Source organism: Carcharhinus amblyrhynchos, chromosome 7, assembly GCF_965287045.1.
Source record: "Carcharhinus amblyrhynchos chromosome 7, sCarAmb.v2.hapA, whole genome shotgun sequence".
In the NCBI taxonomy this organism is placed as follows: domain Eukaryota; kingdom Metazoa; phylum Chordata; class Chondrichthyes; order Carcharhiniformes; family Carcharhinidae; genus Carcharhinus; species Carcharhinus amblyrhynchos.
In genome coordinates, this window is record NC_137330.1 from 93,539,828 (window position 1) to 93,556,838 (window position 17,011).

Sequence of the window (17,011 nt, forward strand, 5' to 3'; positions counted from 1 at the left end):
ACAAAGAATTAGTGAGACCACACTCAGAATATTGTGTACAGTTTTGGTCCCCTTACTTGAGGAGAGATGTAGTTGCATTGGAGATTCCCTAGATTGATTCCAGAGATGTGGGGTTTGACCTACAGAGAGAGATTGGGTAATTTAGGCCTACAATGCCGAGAGTTTAGAAGAATGAGGGGAGATCTGATTGAGGTGTACAAGATGACAAGGGGAATTGACAAAGTAGATGTGGAGAGGATGTTTCCTCTTGTAGGGTAACCTTAAAAAAAGAAGCAATAGTTTTAGGATAAGTGGTAGAAGATTTAAAACAAAAATAAGAAATTACTTCTCTCAAAGGGTCGTTAATTTGTGGTATTCACTATCCGAAGAGAACATAGAACGTAGAACATTACAGCACTGGGACTTTGAATGTAAATTTAAGGAAGAGGTGGACAGATTTTATTTGTAAGGGTTTGAAGGGCTATGGTGAACGGATAGGTAAGTGGAGTTGAGGTTGAGAGATCAATCATGATCACATTAAAAGGCTGGGCAGGCTTGAAGTGCTGAATTGCCCACTCCTGATACTAGTTTTTTTGATTCGCAAAAATCGACATAATTTTAGCTGTAGTCAAAATATTTTGTAGGATTTTGTATACAATCAGTTACGCAAGAGTCTGTGAAGTAGATTAGCGATGGTAATGATTTTGAATGTCTAGGGCAAGCAATTAGTATCTCTCCTGTAGGAAAATAATCATTTCTTGGCACTTGTGTGATGCAAACATTACTTGCCATTTATCAGTAAAAAGCTGTATGTTATCCATGTCTTGCTGCATTCAGGCAGAGACTGCCTCCTTATCTGAGGAAGAGAATATGCAGGTATGAAATAGTTAGCAAACAGTCCTATTCTGAGCTCATGATGGAGGGCAGATCATAATGAACAGCTGTAGAGAGTTGAGCCAAAAACAATGCTGTTCCACGGAACTTATGCAGAAATGCTATATTGCTGAGGTAACTGACCTCCAACAATCATCAACGTCTTCCTAGATATGATTCCAACTAATAGTCATTTAATTGAATACTGCCGTGGTACCAAGGGCAGTCAGTCTCACCCCTGGAATTCAACTCACATCCCTATTCAGACGAAAGCTGCAATTAAATTTAGACTGGGTGGTCCGGTTGGAACCCAGACGGAGCATTAATGATCAGATTATTGGTGAGAGTAAATGCCATTTGATAGCATTGTCAATAACATTTTTTCATCATTTCACTTATGATTACAAATAGACTGACGGGATAGTATGCAATTTGCCTTGCTATTTTGGTGAACAGGACAATGCAACTGAATTTTTCATACTGACGGATACAATGATTCCGAAGCTGAGAAGATTGTCTTTTGAGGCGACATTGTGTAGACTGGGGCAATACTCATTGGAATTTAGAAGAATGAGGGGGAATCTAATAGAAATCTAGAAAATTATGAAGGAAATAGATGAGGTAGAAACAGGGAGGTAGTTTTCATTGGCGGGTGAAACTAACTAAGGGACATAGCCTCAAAATAAGAGGAAGCAAATTTAGGACTGAGTTGAGGAGGTACTTATTCACCCAAAGGGTTATGCATCTGTGGAATTCCTGCCCAGTGAAGCAGTTGAGGCTTCCTCGTTGAATGTTTTTAAGGCAAAGGTAGATTTTTGAACAGTAAAGGATATAAGGGTTATTTGTGAGCAGGTGGGTAAGTGGAGTTGAGTCCACGAAAAGATCAGCCATGATCTTATTAAACGGTGGAGCAAGCTCAAGGGGCCAGATGGCCTACTCCTGTTCCTGGTTCTTATGTTCTTACTAACTTAACAGTACTGGAATAGTTTGGCTAGTTCTGGAGCACAAATTTTCAGCCAAGATGTTGAAGGGATCTGCAACCCTGGAGATGTCATATGCAGGGAAATCAAATTAGCTGAAGATTGGCATCTGTGACATTAGGGACCTCAGGAGGAGGCAAAGAAGGCTCTTTCACTTGGCACTTCTGACTTGTCTTTTGAATTCATGATCGGCTCCACCTTATTGGGGAGGGGCATGTTCTTGAAACAGTCTCCTACTATTAGTTGTTCAATTGTGCACTATCATTCATGACCACGGAAGAGTGAGGTCCTAAATGAGTATTTCTCATTAGTATTTACTGTTGAGAAAAGCATGAATGTTAGGGAACTTGGGGAATTAAATATTGGTGGCTTGAGGAGTGTACATATTACAGAGAAGGAGGTGCTAGAAGTCTTAAAGGCAGATAAATCTGCAGGACCTGATGAGGTATATCCCAGGACATTGTGGGAGGCTAGGGAGGAAATTGCAGGTCCCCTAGCCAAGATATCTGAATCATCAATAGTCGCGGATGAGATGCCTGAAGATTGGAGAGTGGCAAATGTTGTACCTTTGTTTAGGAAGGGCTGCAGGGAAGGGCCTGGGAACTACAAGCTAGTTAGCCTCACATCTGTTGTGGGTAAATTGTTGGAAGGTGTTTTGAGAGACAGGACCTACAGGCATTTAGAGATGCACAGATCATTTAGAGACAGTCAGCATGGCTTTGAGAGTGGAAAATCATGTCTCACAAATTTGGTTGAGTTTTTTGAAGGGGTAACCAAGAAGGTAGATAAGGACAGTGCATTTGATGTTGTCTACATGGACTTTGACAAGGTACTGCATGGTAGGTTGCTGCATAAAGTTAAATCTCACAGGATCCAGGGTGAGGTGTCTAAATGGATACAAAATTGGCTTCTTGGCAGAACTGCTGTGTTAATGTGGTCATGTAGTCATGTAGTCATGATGTGGAGATGCTGGTGTTGGACTAGGGTAAACACAGTAAGAAGTTCTTGACAGAAGCCAGAGGGTGGTTGCAGAGTTGTTTTTCAAACTGAAGACTTGTGACCAGCGGTGTGCCTCAGGGATCAGTGCTGGGCCCACTGTTATTTGTCATTTATATTAATGATTTGGAATATAGAGGGGATTGTTCGTAAATTTGCAGATGAAACCAAGATTGGTGGCATGGCAGACAGTGAGAAAGGTTATCTCCAATTGCAGCAGGATCTTGATCAATTGGGCCAGTGGGCTGACGAATGGCAGATGGAATTTAATTTAGACAAACACAAGGTAATGCATTTTGGTAGGCTGAACCCGCACAGGCCTTACTCAGTTAATGGTAGGGCACTGGGGAGAGTTAGAGAACAAAGAGATACGGGGTGCATATTCATAGCTCTTTGAAAGTGGAGTCACAGGCGGACTGGGTGGTGAAGGCAGCATTCAGCATGTTTGGTTTCATCGGTCAGAACATTGAATACAGGAGTTGGGACGTCTTGTTGAAGTTGTACAAAACGTTGGTATGGCCATACTTGGAACACTGTGTGCAACTCTGGTCAGCCTACTATAGAAAGGATATTATTAAACTAGAAAGAGTGCAGAAAATATTTACTAGGATGCTACCAGGACTTGATGAATTGAGTTATAAGGAAAGGCTGAATAGACTGGGACTTTTTTCTGCTGAGCATAGGAGGCTGAGGGGTGACCTTATAAACTAGTGATTTATAAACCAGAGGGCATAGGTTTAAGATGAGAGGGAAGAGATACAACAGTGTCCAGAGGGGCAATTTCTTCACACAAAGGCTGGTGAGTGTCTGGAACAAGCTGCCAGAGGTAGTAGTAGAGGAAGGTACAATTTTATCTTTTAAAAAGATGGGTATTGAGGGATATAGGCCAAATGCGGGCAACTGGTATTCGTTTAGGGGTTTCTAAAAAAAAGGGCTGCATGGACAAGTTGGGCCTAAGGACCCGTTTCCATGCTGTAAACTTCTATGACTCTCTGATCTATGACCAGATGTGACAGAACTGCAGAGCTTTGACCTGAGCCACTGGTCATGAAATCATTTAACTCTATCAAATGCTGCATCCACTTTTCAGCATGTGTTGCTGCTTCACTACAATGAGCAATTGTAGTGTGGTAGTTTCTTTAGAACTAGAAAGAAACTGGAACTAATTGCATTAGTCAGTGTTTTCATTGGAGTCTGAAGGAACATAAGAAATCAAGATTGATATCCAGCTGCCTATAGTTGCAAATTGTATAAAATTCTGAAACATTAAACAAAATTGCATTTGGAGGTTGCTCATAAAGTGCTCAAAACTTTGAATACATTTTTGGGTGCCAGGGTGGGAAGAAGGGGTAGGACACAAGTGATTGAATGAAAATATGGAAAGACAATGTCTCAGCCTGAAACTCATCCCAATGACTCTCCCAGCAGCACTCTCATGATATGAATTCTGGCAGGTTCATGGTAGTGATATTTTTCAGGATCTGATTGACTGCTATGAGATAGGAAAAGGGAGAGGAAGAAAAATAGAATCACAGAATCGCTACAGTGCAGAAGGAAGCTATTCAGTCCATCAAGTATGCACCAATAACAATCACACTCAGGCCCTATCTTCCAATCCCAAATATTTACCCTGCTAATCCCCCCGACACTAATGGACCATTTATCATGGTATATTCACTTAACTTGTAAATCTTTGGCCTGTGGGAGGGGGTTCTTTCAGGTCAAACCAAGTAAACAAACTCAAATTACATTAGGACAAAGAAAAAGGGGGCAGCTCCCCAAAAGGAGGGGGAACGGCCCGAACAGAAACAAAGTACAAAGGAAACTTAAGACACATCAAATCAAAATGTGATTGTCGGGAAACTAAAGCACCCAGAGAAAACCCATGCGACACAGGGAGAATGTGCAAACTCCGCAGAGACAGTGACCCAACCTGGAGCTGTGCTAACCATTATGCCACTGTGCCGACTCCTGCAATGATTGCTGACGCAAGATTCTTCACACTCATATCTCGGTAAGCATTTGTGGTGTCTAACAGAAGTGTCTCTGAATGACTAAATTATACAAGTTCCTGCCTGATTTTCTACCCTGGTTCTAACTCAAGAAAAATATCATGATTCTCTTAATGTCTTCATCAGCACTGATACAAGTTTGATTTTAAAACATTTATTAAACAAGAGTTTCTATATCACTTCTGTAATCTGGACACATTAACCTCAGGGGTTAATGATAAAAAAATTGAACTTCACAAAGCTTTACTTTATAAATAGATAACTCATTGTAACTATTTGGCATTATTAACGCATGCAACACTCCCATCCCCTGGTAACAGTATGAATAGTCCTTGTAAGTTGGAGTAATGATAGTCTTGCTTTGTACATGACATGAAGTATCAAACAAATTTCAATAAAAGTTCTATCTGTTGATAAATACTCCTAATACTTAATACTTCTTGAATATTATGCAATGTTGGTATGTTCATCTAACTAGCTCAGCTTTGAGTATTTTGGTTAGTGTTGTCTGACATTTTACATATCTAACATATTTGAAGACTGTCAACAAGTGGAGTTCCTTATGCTTCTAATTCCCCTTTAGAAGTGGCTTTTCTGTACAATATGGTGCGCAAAGCACAATTAAAATGATAAGAAATTTGAGTGTTTTTCTATTAGAGTCAGAGGCATTTACGGCATAGAAGGAAGCCATTCAGCTCATCTAGTCTTATGCCAGCTCCCTGCAGATCAACCCAGTCAGTCCCATTGCCCCACTCAGTTCCTGAAACCTCACAAACTTATTTCCTCAGGTGCCCATCCAATTTTCATTTGATTTTGGTGACTATCTCCATGTGCATACCCTCATGGATGTCAAGTTACTGGTCATTACCATTCGCTGTGTTAAAAAGCTCTTCCTTTAATTCCCCCTGTATCACTTGACCAAAATCTCAAATCTGTGTCCTCCATTCCTTGGCCAAGCAGCTAATGGGAAGAGATTTTCTTTGCCTGTCATAATCTTGTACACCTCTATCAAATGTTCGCATAAAATCCTTTGCTCCAAGGAGATCAACTCTTGCCTTCCCAGGTGTCCCTCTCTGGAACTGTTCTGGTAAATCTCCTCTGCATCTTCTTCAGGAAAGATGTGAAAGCCCTTAAGTGTGGTGACCAGAACTGGATGCAATACTCTACTTAAGGCCTAACTGAGCTTTATTAAGGTTCAACATAACGGCCAGAATTCTCTCAAAAAAATTCTAAGTGTCGAATTCGCGTGAGGACCTGGAGTAATTCATGCTTTTTTTTCAGTGTGAGTTCAGAGAAGAATCTCCCACACTGTGTGCACTGTAGTGGCCACCAGCATGAATATCATTAAATTTCAGGGGGCATGGCCTATCCTTGCTGGAGGGGCTGAAATCAGTGCGCTGAGTAGGCCATTGCACATACACCAATCCGTCAGCCCCAAAATAGGCGCATGTGCAGTGGCCCCACAACAACGGCCTCCCAATTGCTGGCTAGCATGATCACTAGCCAGCTCCACAATTCCTGCATTGCTGCCCCCCCCCCCACCCTCCCCAGGGCCCAATTACTGCCCCTCCCACCCCAATCTTTCCTGGACCCAGCCCCCGAACCCCCCCACCCAGCTTGCCACAATCTCTAGCCCCCAAACCCCCAACAGTATCCTCCCCCCCAACAGTGCCAACCCCGCAACAGACTGATTGCCCCCACCCCAGCCCATCCCAATCGCTGGCCTCCCTGCTTCCCCCAACAACTCCTATGCAGAGTGGCATCGGGATGTCCCCCCCACCCAAAGTGATCGCTCCCAAGGGTCCACACCCATAAGGGGTCCCACCCCCTTGTGGTGTTCCCTGGGTATTGTCTCCTTGCCCCCCCAGGTAGTGCCAGGGAGCACAGGCTCGCACGGCCTGGCTGCCAATTCCCAGCAGCACTCTCACCCCACATCCACCCTCTGGGGGGACCAGATTGCCCCCTGCTTCACTCCAGTGGGGTCTGGCTGTGAGCTCCCCAAAAATGGGAGCTATTCTAAACTTCACTGGATGAAGCACTCTGCTGACAGAGGAGGGAAACACCAGCGAACCAGGAGACTTCAATTCCAAACCCACTAATCACATTTAAACAACATTAAAATCCCCCCCTCCTCCCCAATGCAGTTCCGTGTCGGTTTCTGGCGCAAAACTAACAGTCTAAAAATCTGGCACTGAGAGGCACTCGGGACCAGACATCCAGTGCAAACTATGCTAATCCGGCCCTGCTGAAATCTCTCGGCCTGCTGTGCTAATAAATTAGCACAGCAGGATGGGAGAATCACACCCAACTTCTCTGCTTTTTCACTCAATGCCTCAATTATGAAATCCAAGACGTTGTGTATTTGGAGACATGACACGTGGAAGCGCTGGATTAAAAACAAACTGAATCTTCATTTGTGGTCTGTGATCTCTTCCATGGCTGCTACTTTGCTTTCTATTTCCCGCTCTACATCTTAGGGCATCACTTCTGTTTGCATACATTTCTAGAACATGGCTCCACAATGAGTCAATGGTAACAATACAAATGCGTCACATTTCCACCCCTCAAGTTGAATGTCCTAAAACAAGTTCAGCATGAACAATAATCAAAGAGTCAGTCACTATTAATAAGCCAAACGGTTCGGTGGTCGTCGGTCTCGGAACAGTCGACAGCAAACTTCTGGTGTCTTCTTTTTCACACTGGTGGGATTCAAGCTCTTCACACGGCCGTCATCGGTGGAAGCTGACTTTGACATAGGAACTAGTGAGTGTCTTTATTTGTGGTCTGTGATCCCTTCCATGGCTGTTGCTTCTCTCTGTCTCCCACTCTACATTTTATTACACAACTTACATTTGCATGCTCCTCAATGAGCCAATGGTAACAAATAAAAACACACAACACGAGGTCCTGTGATCTGTTAACTGCTCTCTCAACATATTGTCAACTTCTAAATAAATGCACATGCACTCCAGGGCCCTATTTTCCTGCACAATCTTTAACATTTTGCCATTAATGCTCTAATGCCTCTCATTCCTTCTGCCAAAACTCTCATCACCTCACACTTCTCTGTATTAAGTTCAATCTGCCACTTGTCTGATCATTCTGCCAGCTCATGTCCCGTTGCAAGTTATTTGTATCATCCTTATTGTTTGCCACTCCTCCAAGTTTGGTAGCATCAACAAATTTTACTTCATATTCCAACTTTCAAGTCATTATATATGGCAAAAAACAGCGGTCCTAGCATCCTCCAATCTGAAAATAACTATCTACAAATCACTGTTTTTTTACTTAAAGCATTTTTTCATCAATGACATAAGGCCCTCCTATTCCATTAGCCTTCGTTTTGTTAATTAGCGTATTATATGGCACCATGATAAATGCTTTCTTAAAATTCATACAATGCCCATCGTATTTCCTTCATCAATCTTCTCTATTACTGCATCAAAAAACGCAAGCAGATTAGGCAAGCATGACCTGCCTTTTACAAATCAGTGCTGGCTCCGCTTAGTTAATAAAAACTTCCCCAAGTGTCTGTTTGCTTTTTTTCAGTGATTAGGGATTCCAAAACCTTACCAGCTACTGATGATAAACTAACTGACCTGTACTTTCTACAGGTAGTAGAACTATCTGTAGTTCTTGCATCTTTTCATGAACAAGGGTATCGCATTTGCCGCTCTCCAATTCTCTGGCACTTTCCCATACCTAGCAAAGCTTGAAAAGTTCATGCAGGCCCTCAAAAAACTATCTTCTTCATCACCTGAAGGGCTCTGTTTTTGGTTCCCTTATCAGAATGTACCTGAAGCACTTCTTCCCTAAAGATCATCAATTCTTCTGTTACGGCATTTCCTATCTGTCTCTGATCCCAATTTATCCTGGCCAGATTTCTTCTCATTGCACTGAAATTAGCCCTCTACCAATTAGCCCTCTATATTAAACTGCTCCTTGCTCTTCTCCAAATTACTCATCCAAACCTAATCTGGGAAGCAAACTATCTGGAACAGGTGATTTATCTACCCTAAGATCAGCCAGCCTTTCCGGTACCATCTCCCTTTCAATGTTCTCACCATCCATTGCCTTCACCATCACCAGTTCTACTGATTTTTTTTGTCGGATGCCTAATCCTTAGTAAACACCAAAAAAATCTATTAAGCATTCTAGACTTGCATGGCATCTCTAAGTGTATATCATCTTCTGTCCCAAATAGGGCCCACTTTACCTTTTTCTACCCATTTCCCCATTTAGATGATGATTTTTGGGTCCCTTTTATGCTGACTGTCATTCTATTCTGATACTCTTTTTTTTTTGCCAGTCTTGCTTTCCTCTTTACCTCCCCTCTCAACTATTGTACTTCACCCTTTTTCCTCACTGGAAAAACTCACCTGATATGCATCATACACCCTTCTTTTGTATTTCATCATATTCTCTATCTCTGTCATCACCCAAGAAAATCCGTTTTCCGTTTTCTTATCTTTGGCCTTCCTTGGAATGTTAACTTGGCCATGATGCATCTCTTTTCAAAAGACTACCAATTGTTCTTTTACAGGTTTTCCTGTCAGTATCTGATTCCAATTTGCCCTGACCTTTTTGTTGAATTGAGATTAGCCCTCTTCGAATTTAGAAATTCTATCTTAAACTGTTTCTTGTTCTTCTCCATTACTAATGTGAATCTTATGATGCATGATCAATCTTACCCAAATGTTCCCCCTGCAGTCATTTTATCCACTTGGCGCACCTAATTTCCCTGCACTAGTTCCAGCAATGTTTCCTTTCTAATCGGGCCAAGAACATACTGATCAAGAAAGTTCCCTTGAACACAGTTCAGTAATTCCTCCCCCTCCTTACAATTTACCCTAACATTATACCAATTTATATTTAGGGAATTAAAGTCCCCAGGGTCACCATTCTATAGTTCATGCACATCTGTGGTTTTCCTACAGATTTGTTCCTTTATTTCAGACTATCTCAAAGTGATAGTATATCCAAATAGTATGATCTTACCCTTATTTACTTGTCAACTCTAACCAAAATGTCCTTCTCCCCTCAAGGAAATCGTCTCTTTACAAGACTGCAATGTCTTCCCTAATCATTACTGCCATCCCAAATCCCTTTTTTCCTTCTATCTTTTCTGAACAGGTTATATCTTTGTATATTAAATATCCAATTCTCACCAGTTTAAAACTATATTTTAGTTATTACCACATCATATTCCGACAGTGACTGAAAGCAAACACTACTATTTGTGTTTGCAGCTTACCAACCTTACTCACCAACTTTCTGCATTTATGTACATGCACTGTAATCCTGTATTTACATTCCTCTTAATACTTCTTAGTCCACCTTTATCCAATATGGTAGTACTACCTTCTCTAGTACTGTTCAAAACACTCACTTTAAGCCCCTTATTCTCCTTTTTCACTTGTAAATGCTGGCACCCATCACCTGCCAATTTAGTTTAAATCCTGCCCAACCACATTATTGAACCTCCCCACAGGGACATCGGTCCAATCCTATTGAAGTGCAACCTGTCTATTTTGAAATTGATACCTTTCCAGAACTTGTCCCTATGCCCCAAATCCTCCCTCCTGCACCATGCTTCGTGACATGCATTGATCCTCACTAACTATTTTTAGACTAGCACATGGCACAATTCCTCCCCTCAAGGTTCTACCTAGTTCCTGAAAATCTGACCTTAAAATCTCAATAACTGCTCTCCCTATAGCCTTGGTACCGATGGGCACCTATTCTACCATAATAATTTATTTTGTCTTGTGAAAACCTGAAGCTGGTGAGCTTTAATGAAGTTCCACTACCAATCACAGCTTCTGATCTTAATTTTGTAGCACACATCTTTTGAAGTCAATTGTGCAGTTTACGTAATTGTTATATTTTAACATTGTTTCCTCCTTTTTCCTTCCTTCCTAACATGCACCTAATGAGGAAAGAAAGTACATATTCAAAGCAATATCCTATCCATGTGGAAAAGTAAAAAAAAATTTGAGCATTTTTGTATAATTCAACGAGTGATATCTTTCCTCTAACATTTCAGTTGGATATATTTAAATTACTTATAATTTTTATATATAGTATATCAACCATAAACAGTAATGTCGGTATTTTGCACCAAGTGATATCATAAATCTACATGAGTCAGACTGAATATTAAATTTATATGAACAAACTTTGTAAATTAATATCTGAGATCAATTTGTGTCAGGTCAATCAGTGGACTTAGACCAATCAAAATAGTTCAGCTACCAAAAAATGGAAGTTCTTTATGTATTTTAACACCATGTGGTTAGAACTGGCAAGATTCCTGCAGATCTATAAAACTTATATTTGAGTCAGAGGAACAGAATGTACCACTTTAGGATTGTAACTACTGCAGTTAAGGAAAATATCCAGTAGATCACAACTGTACCCAATCCACCAGTAGCAGCTTTTATTTCACAAAGTTGGGACAGACTTCTACAATAGTCTGGACACTGAATATTGAAAAATGCCAGGAAATTGACAGTTGTGTTAAAATCATCTTTTAGCAATAAACACCAACTCTTAGAAAAAATATTTTAAATCAGGCTGGGATTCTCTGCCCCAATTATCAAGGGATAGGAAAAATGATGGGAGCGGAGAGTTTAACAAGAATCCCAAGTAGCTTCTAGTCGACAGGAATTTCCATTCAGATTGCAGCCTCCACCCCCATGATGTAATGGAATGGGACTCCCACAGTGAAAGGTCAGGAATCCAGTTACCATAAATTTAAGTCAAATTAATGGCCATCCCTGCTCTATTCTCGCCCCACATTAGAATTCTCCCTTCCCCCACCCCTGAAATGACAGGTCCTGACATACGAGGACCTGGCGAAAAGAACCCACCAGAGTGCATAGATAAGTACAGGCCTGAAGGATAGAGCGTCATGCTGGGAAGTGCCAGGGGCATGGCCAAGAAGGGGGCTTCCATCGGCTCCCTGGGGGTGTGTGTGGAAGGATTTTTTTTAAATTTTTCATTTCTTTAGATCAGGGCATCTTTTAAAAACAGCATCCCCATCTCCTTAAAACTCAGGTTGCTGGAGGAGCAGGCCTGACAGCACGATAAGCCAGCAAAGGAGCCAGCAGGCTATACAGGGCTCTTCCTGCCTGATTTGACATTTTGCCAAAAAATAAAATTCTGCCCTCAATCTCTAGCAGCTCATCAGCTTTGTCATTACCTGTAACAGCCCATTTAGAGTGCAGAATTGTTTCCAGTGGAAACTGTACCACAACATGGTGCTGCTGCTCTTACTTAAAAATTCTCCAGGACTGAATTAAGAACCTGTCTCAACATTGGAACCAGTATATAATCGGTCAAGTCACAAAAAGATTGCCACCTCCACAGCGCACTCTAGGACCTCCCCAAATCTCACACAGACCTGACCAGGACAGACATTCTGCTCCTTCACTATTACTGGAATTTTGAATATCACTGTCGAAATATCATTGTGGAAGAAACTTCACAAGGACTGCAATGGTGCAAGAAGTCATCTTACCACCACCTTTACAGTACAGCTCATGAATAAATGAAGCCTTAACAGCATCATTCACATTGTGAGAACAGATATTTATGTTAACATATTTATACACACATACATATATACTTAAGCACATCCTCATTTATATGTAAACGCAACAACCTACATGTATCCTTATACATTCTGCTATTGCTGTAAACATTCACATATGTACATGCATGTGAAAATACATACACTTGCACACATGCATTTACACACACACACACATGTATTTACATATACTCTCATATGTACACATACACAGGTATTTATTATAGATATGCATATGCAAATATACATACAATTTAACTCAGTTATACTATTCAGCCCATCAGGCTTTTAAAACCATGGCTGATCTGTACCACAATTTGATTTACTCGTCATTTGCTTCATACCCTTTGATACCCTGACCCAAACATTTATCGATCTCACTCCTGGAATAGGGTACAGAAATTGAGGCTGTCACTCTAGTTTTACTAAGTGCTACACTGTCAGAAGTGATTTTTTTCAGACGAAGCTTTAAAACTGAGGGCTAGTCTTCCCTCTCAGATTGTTGTAAAGATCTCATTAAACTGTTTCAAAAAAAAGAGCAAGGGAGTTATCCCCAATGTTCTGGCCAACATTTATCCCTCATCAACATCTAAAAAAGAGATTATATCATTATCATATTGTTGTTTGGGGGATCTTGCTGCGTGCAAATTGGCCATTTTTGTTTTTTTCCTGTGGGACATAGGCGTCGCTGCCTGATCAGCATTTATTGCTCATCCCTGCTTATCCTTGAACTTACTAGGCCATTTCAGAGGGTGGTTGAGAGTCAATCACATTGCTGTGGATCTGGAGGCCAGGACAGCAGATTTCCTTCCCTAAAGGACATTGGTGAACTGGATGGATTTTTCCAACAATCAACAATGGTTTCATGGTGATCAATAGATTCTTAATTCTAGATTTTTTTTAATTGAATTCAAATTCCACCACTTGGTGGGATTTGAACCCAGAACTTTAGCCGAGTTTCTGGATTAATAGTCTAGTAATAATACCACAAGGCCATCACCTCCCACAGAACACTTCAAAAGTACTTCACTGATTGTAAAGCACTTTGGAACCTCCTGTAGTCATGAAATATACAGGAGTCTTTCTTTTCCCAGTCTTGAAAATTTTTATTAGTCCAGCATTCATACATCTTTTGATGGAAGTTCTCCAAATCTCCATCATAAGCTTTTAGTGAAAAAACTGCTTCCCAATTTTTTCTCCAAAAGATCCAGTTTTAATTTTAAGATTATGCCTGCTTGATTCTCTCACTGAAACAAATAATTTCCATCTACCCAAATGATTCACAATCTTTTAAACTATCTTGATTAACACAAAAACTAGAGGCAGGAGTAGGTCCTTCTGTCCTTTGAGCCTGCTCACCATTCATTTTGATCATTGCTGATCGTCGAATTCAATACCCTGATCCCTCCTTCCTCCCTCCCATATCCCTTTAGCCCCTAAATCTATATCTAATTTCTTCTTGAAATTAGACAATGTTTTGACCTCAAATTCATTTGGTGGTAGTGAATTCCACACATTCACCACCCTCTGGGTGAAGATATTTCTTCTCACCCCAGTTCTAAAAGGTTTACCCCTTATCCTCAAACCATGACCCCTAGTTCTGGAGTCCTCCATCACTGGGAGCACTCTTTCTGAATTTACCCTGTCTAAACCCGCTAGAATTTTATGAGTTTCTATGAGATCCCCTCTCACTTTTCTAAACTTCAGTGAATATAACCGACTTAGTCTCTCCTCACATGAGGGTCTTGCCACCCCAGGAATCAGCCTGGTAAACCTTCGCTGTACTCCCTCCGTAGCAATTAGGTTTCCATCCAACTTTTTAAATGCCAGCTTTATGGAAGTTCTCTATAATTTAACAATTAAACCAATCAGAATAACAAACCATTTTTATGCAAGCTCTACTTATGATTTAACATTTAAAGGTGTGATATCATTCTGGTAATTCTACGCTGCACCCTTTGCTATAGATTGTGAGGATCGAGCTTCAAAACTCAATTCAGTGCTTCAGATAAAATCTGACCAAAGCTTCTCAAAACTATAATTTCCTCATTTCTGCGCATCATCCCACTTGAGATAAATGTTAACATTCTATTCAACTTTCGGACCGTTTCTTATAGTTACATTATAATGATTGTACAAAGATATTCAAAATCCATTGCTCCATCACAGCTCCTATAAAACACTTCAATTGTTCTTTCTTAGATGCAAAGTGATGACCTCAGAACCCCACACTGAACTCTATTTGCCATAGTTTTACTCAATCTGTCTATGCCCCTTTGTAACTCCCTGCTCCAACCTACATGACTGTGTCCCCTAAATGTGTATCGCTATAAATTTGAACAGAGAATTCTCTATTCCTTCTTCCAAGCACCAGCTCAGCAAACAGCTGAGACATAATACAGATTCACTACAGAACATCAGTGCATGGGCACATCCCATGTACCATTTTTCCCCATGCTGCTTCTTATCTCTCAAATTAGCAAATGCATGTCACACAGTTACCTAAAATTCTTCACCAGTTGGAATCATATCCAGAACAATGTACCATGCTGCAGCAAATTTATCTTCCAAACAATCCAACTGCATACTTCTACTTTAATTGTTCCCGAAATCAGAAAACATTGAAATAAAAGTAAAATATTGTAGATACTGAACATCTATAAAACAGAAAATGCTTTTTCCCCTCCAGTGTCATTGAATGTTTTCAAATGTCACTCAACGTGTAAAAAATCAAGTGCCAAAAATGACTTCTTAATATGTCAAGCTTTGAAAAGTGCAGCGTAATAATATTGTGCTTAGTTGAACTAAAAACCGAAAGCCAACATAAACATCAAGAAGATGACAAAAATTGAATATCTTATTTGATCTCCAGCTTTCATAAATGTCTGGACAAAATACATCTGTATTTTCCAAGGAAATAGAATATTGAATTTAATTTGTATAGCTACATTAATTCCAACAAAATGACTGAATGTAGTCTGTGGTAATCTTGTATCAGAAGTACAGAAAACATTACACCTGGAAACCTACCAGCAGCTCTGTAAAGAATTTTAGGCTCAAAGAAGATACAAGGATTTCTGTCCTCTATGCATGATAATAATAATCCCTTGGCCTGGATAGGGCTTCTTGGAATAACCACCTGTAACACAAAAAATTATTTTTAAGAATTTTTACCACATTAGCACTTATGATCATCCTGTCTACTGGTCACTTTCCAGACATGTTTCCACAGTATTTCCACTGACTTCTCAAAGTGTTTTTTCCAGAATACATATTGCCCATTAATAATTAGGAGCTGCACATTATTTCAGTTTAATTAATGCTCATTTCACATGATTGTCAAGCATTAATGAATTGCAAATTTAGAAAAACCTAATACTTAATAATTTCTAGCCAACATTAATCGCATAGTTGTCTGCCACTGAAGATGGGTGGAGATACATTTTCACCCATTTGTCTATGAACAACATATCAAAAAATAATGGACAGACTTCAACGAAACTTGCCATACAAATAGGGTATATAGCCTATGGAAGGGCTGCCTAGTTCTTGGCAAAGGTGCAGATCGGGATTTGGAACTTTTTATTTTTGAAAAATCTGTTAACATTGCAAGATAGAGCAAATCAACTTTTAAAAAAAAATTGCAGGTATTTTTTCATTTAGAATGTTCTGAACTGTCTCAACTGCTATGGTGCATTGGAAGTTCTTAATAAAAGAAATTCAGCTTTGTAGTTACAGAGCATCAACTAGGCAAGGAAAACCATCAAGAAAGAGCTGCATAATTGTCATGACAGCGGTAACACAAACATAGCATGGTAGAGGTATATACTTAACTGAAGGCCTTCCTCCTTATTCTGCAATATCTGTGAGTGACTTCGTAAGGTTTATTATTGTACAAATGGAATTTGACAAATTTATTTATGATCTGGAGGAGGGAACCGAGTGTATGGTGTCAAAATTTGCTGATGACACCAAGATTGGTGGAACGGCAAATTGCGCGGAGGGTGTGGAGAGTCTGCAGAAGGATCTAGATAGGCTGGGCGAATGGGCCAGGAACCGGCAAATGGAATTTAATGTTGGCAAGTGCGAGGTGGTCCACTTTGGTAGGAATAATGGTAGGAAGGACTATTACTTACGTGGCAAAAAACTGCAGCAGACGACGGTGCAGAGGGACCTCGGGATCCTTGTGCATGAGTCGCAAAAACCCAGCCTGCAGGTGCAGCAGGTGGTCAGGAAGGCGAATGGGATGCTGGCCTTCATAGCGAGGGGGATTGAATATAAAAGTAGGGAGGTCTTGCTGCAGCTGTATAGGGCACTGGTGAGGCCGCACCTGGAATACTGTGTGCAGTTTTGGTCGCTGCACTTACGCAAGGATATTTTGGCCTTGGAGGGAGTGCAGAGGAGGTTTACTAGGCTGATGCCGGAGTTGAGGGGGTTGAGCTATGAGGAGAGGCTGAATAAACTAGGCTTGTACTCGTTAGAGTTTAGAAGAATGAGGGGAGATCTCACTGAGACGTATAAGATGATGAATGGGATGGATAGGATAGAGGTGGAGAGACTCTTCCCGCTCAGAAAGG

The 17,011-nt window shown here is 40.7% G+C and overlaps 1 protein-coding gene across 1 annotated transcript in view; it reads right to left on the reverse strand.

The window, feature by feature from the left end:
• bckdhb (branched chain keto acid dehydrogenase E1 subunit beta) overlaps positions 1-17,011 on the reverse strand; it is a 264,765-nt gene that overhangs the window by 187,609 nt on the left and 60,145 nt on the right. The window contains exon 6 of the mRNA XM_080192796.1: positions 15,465-15,573. Within this exon, the coding sequence (XP_080048922.1) occupies positions 15,465-15,573 (109 nt within the window). The remainder of the gene's footprint in view (positions 1-15,464; positions 15,574-17,011) is intronic.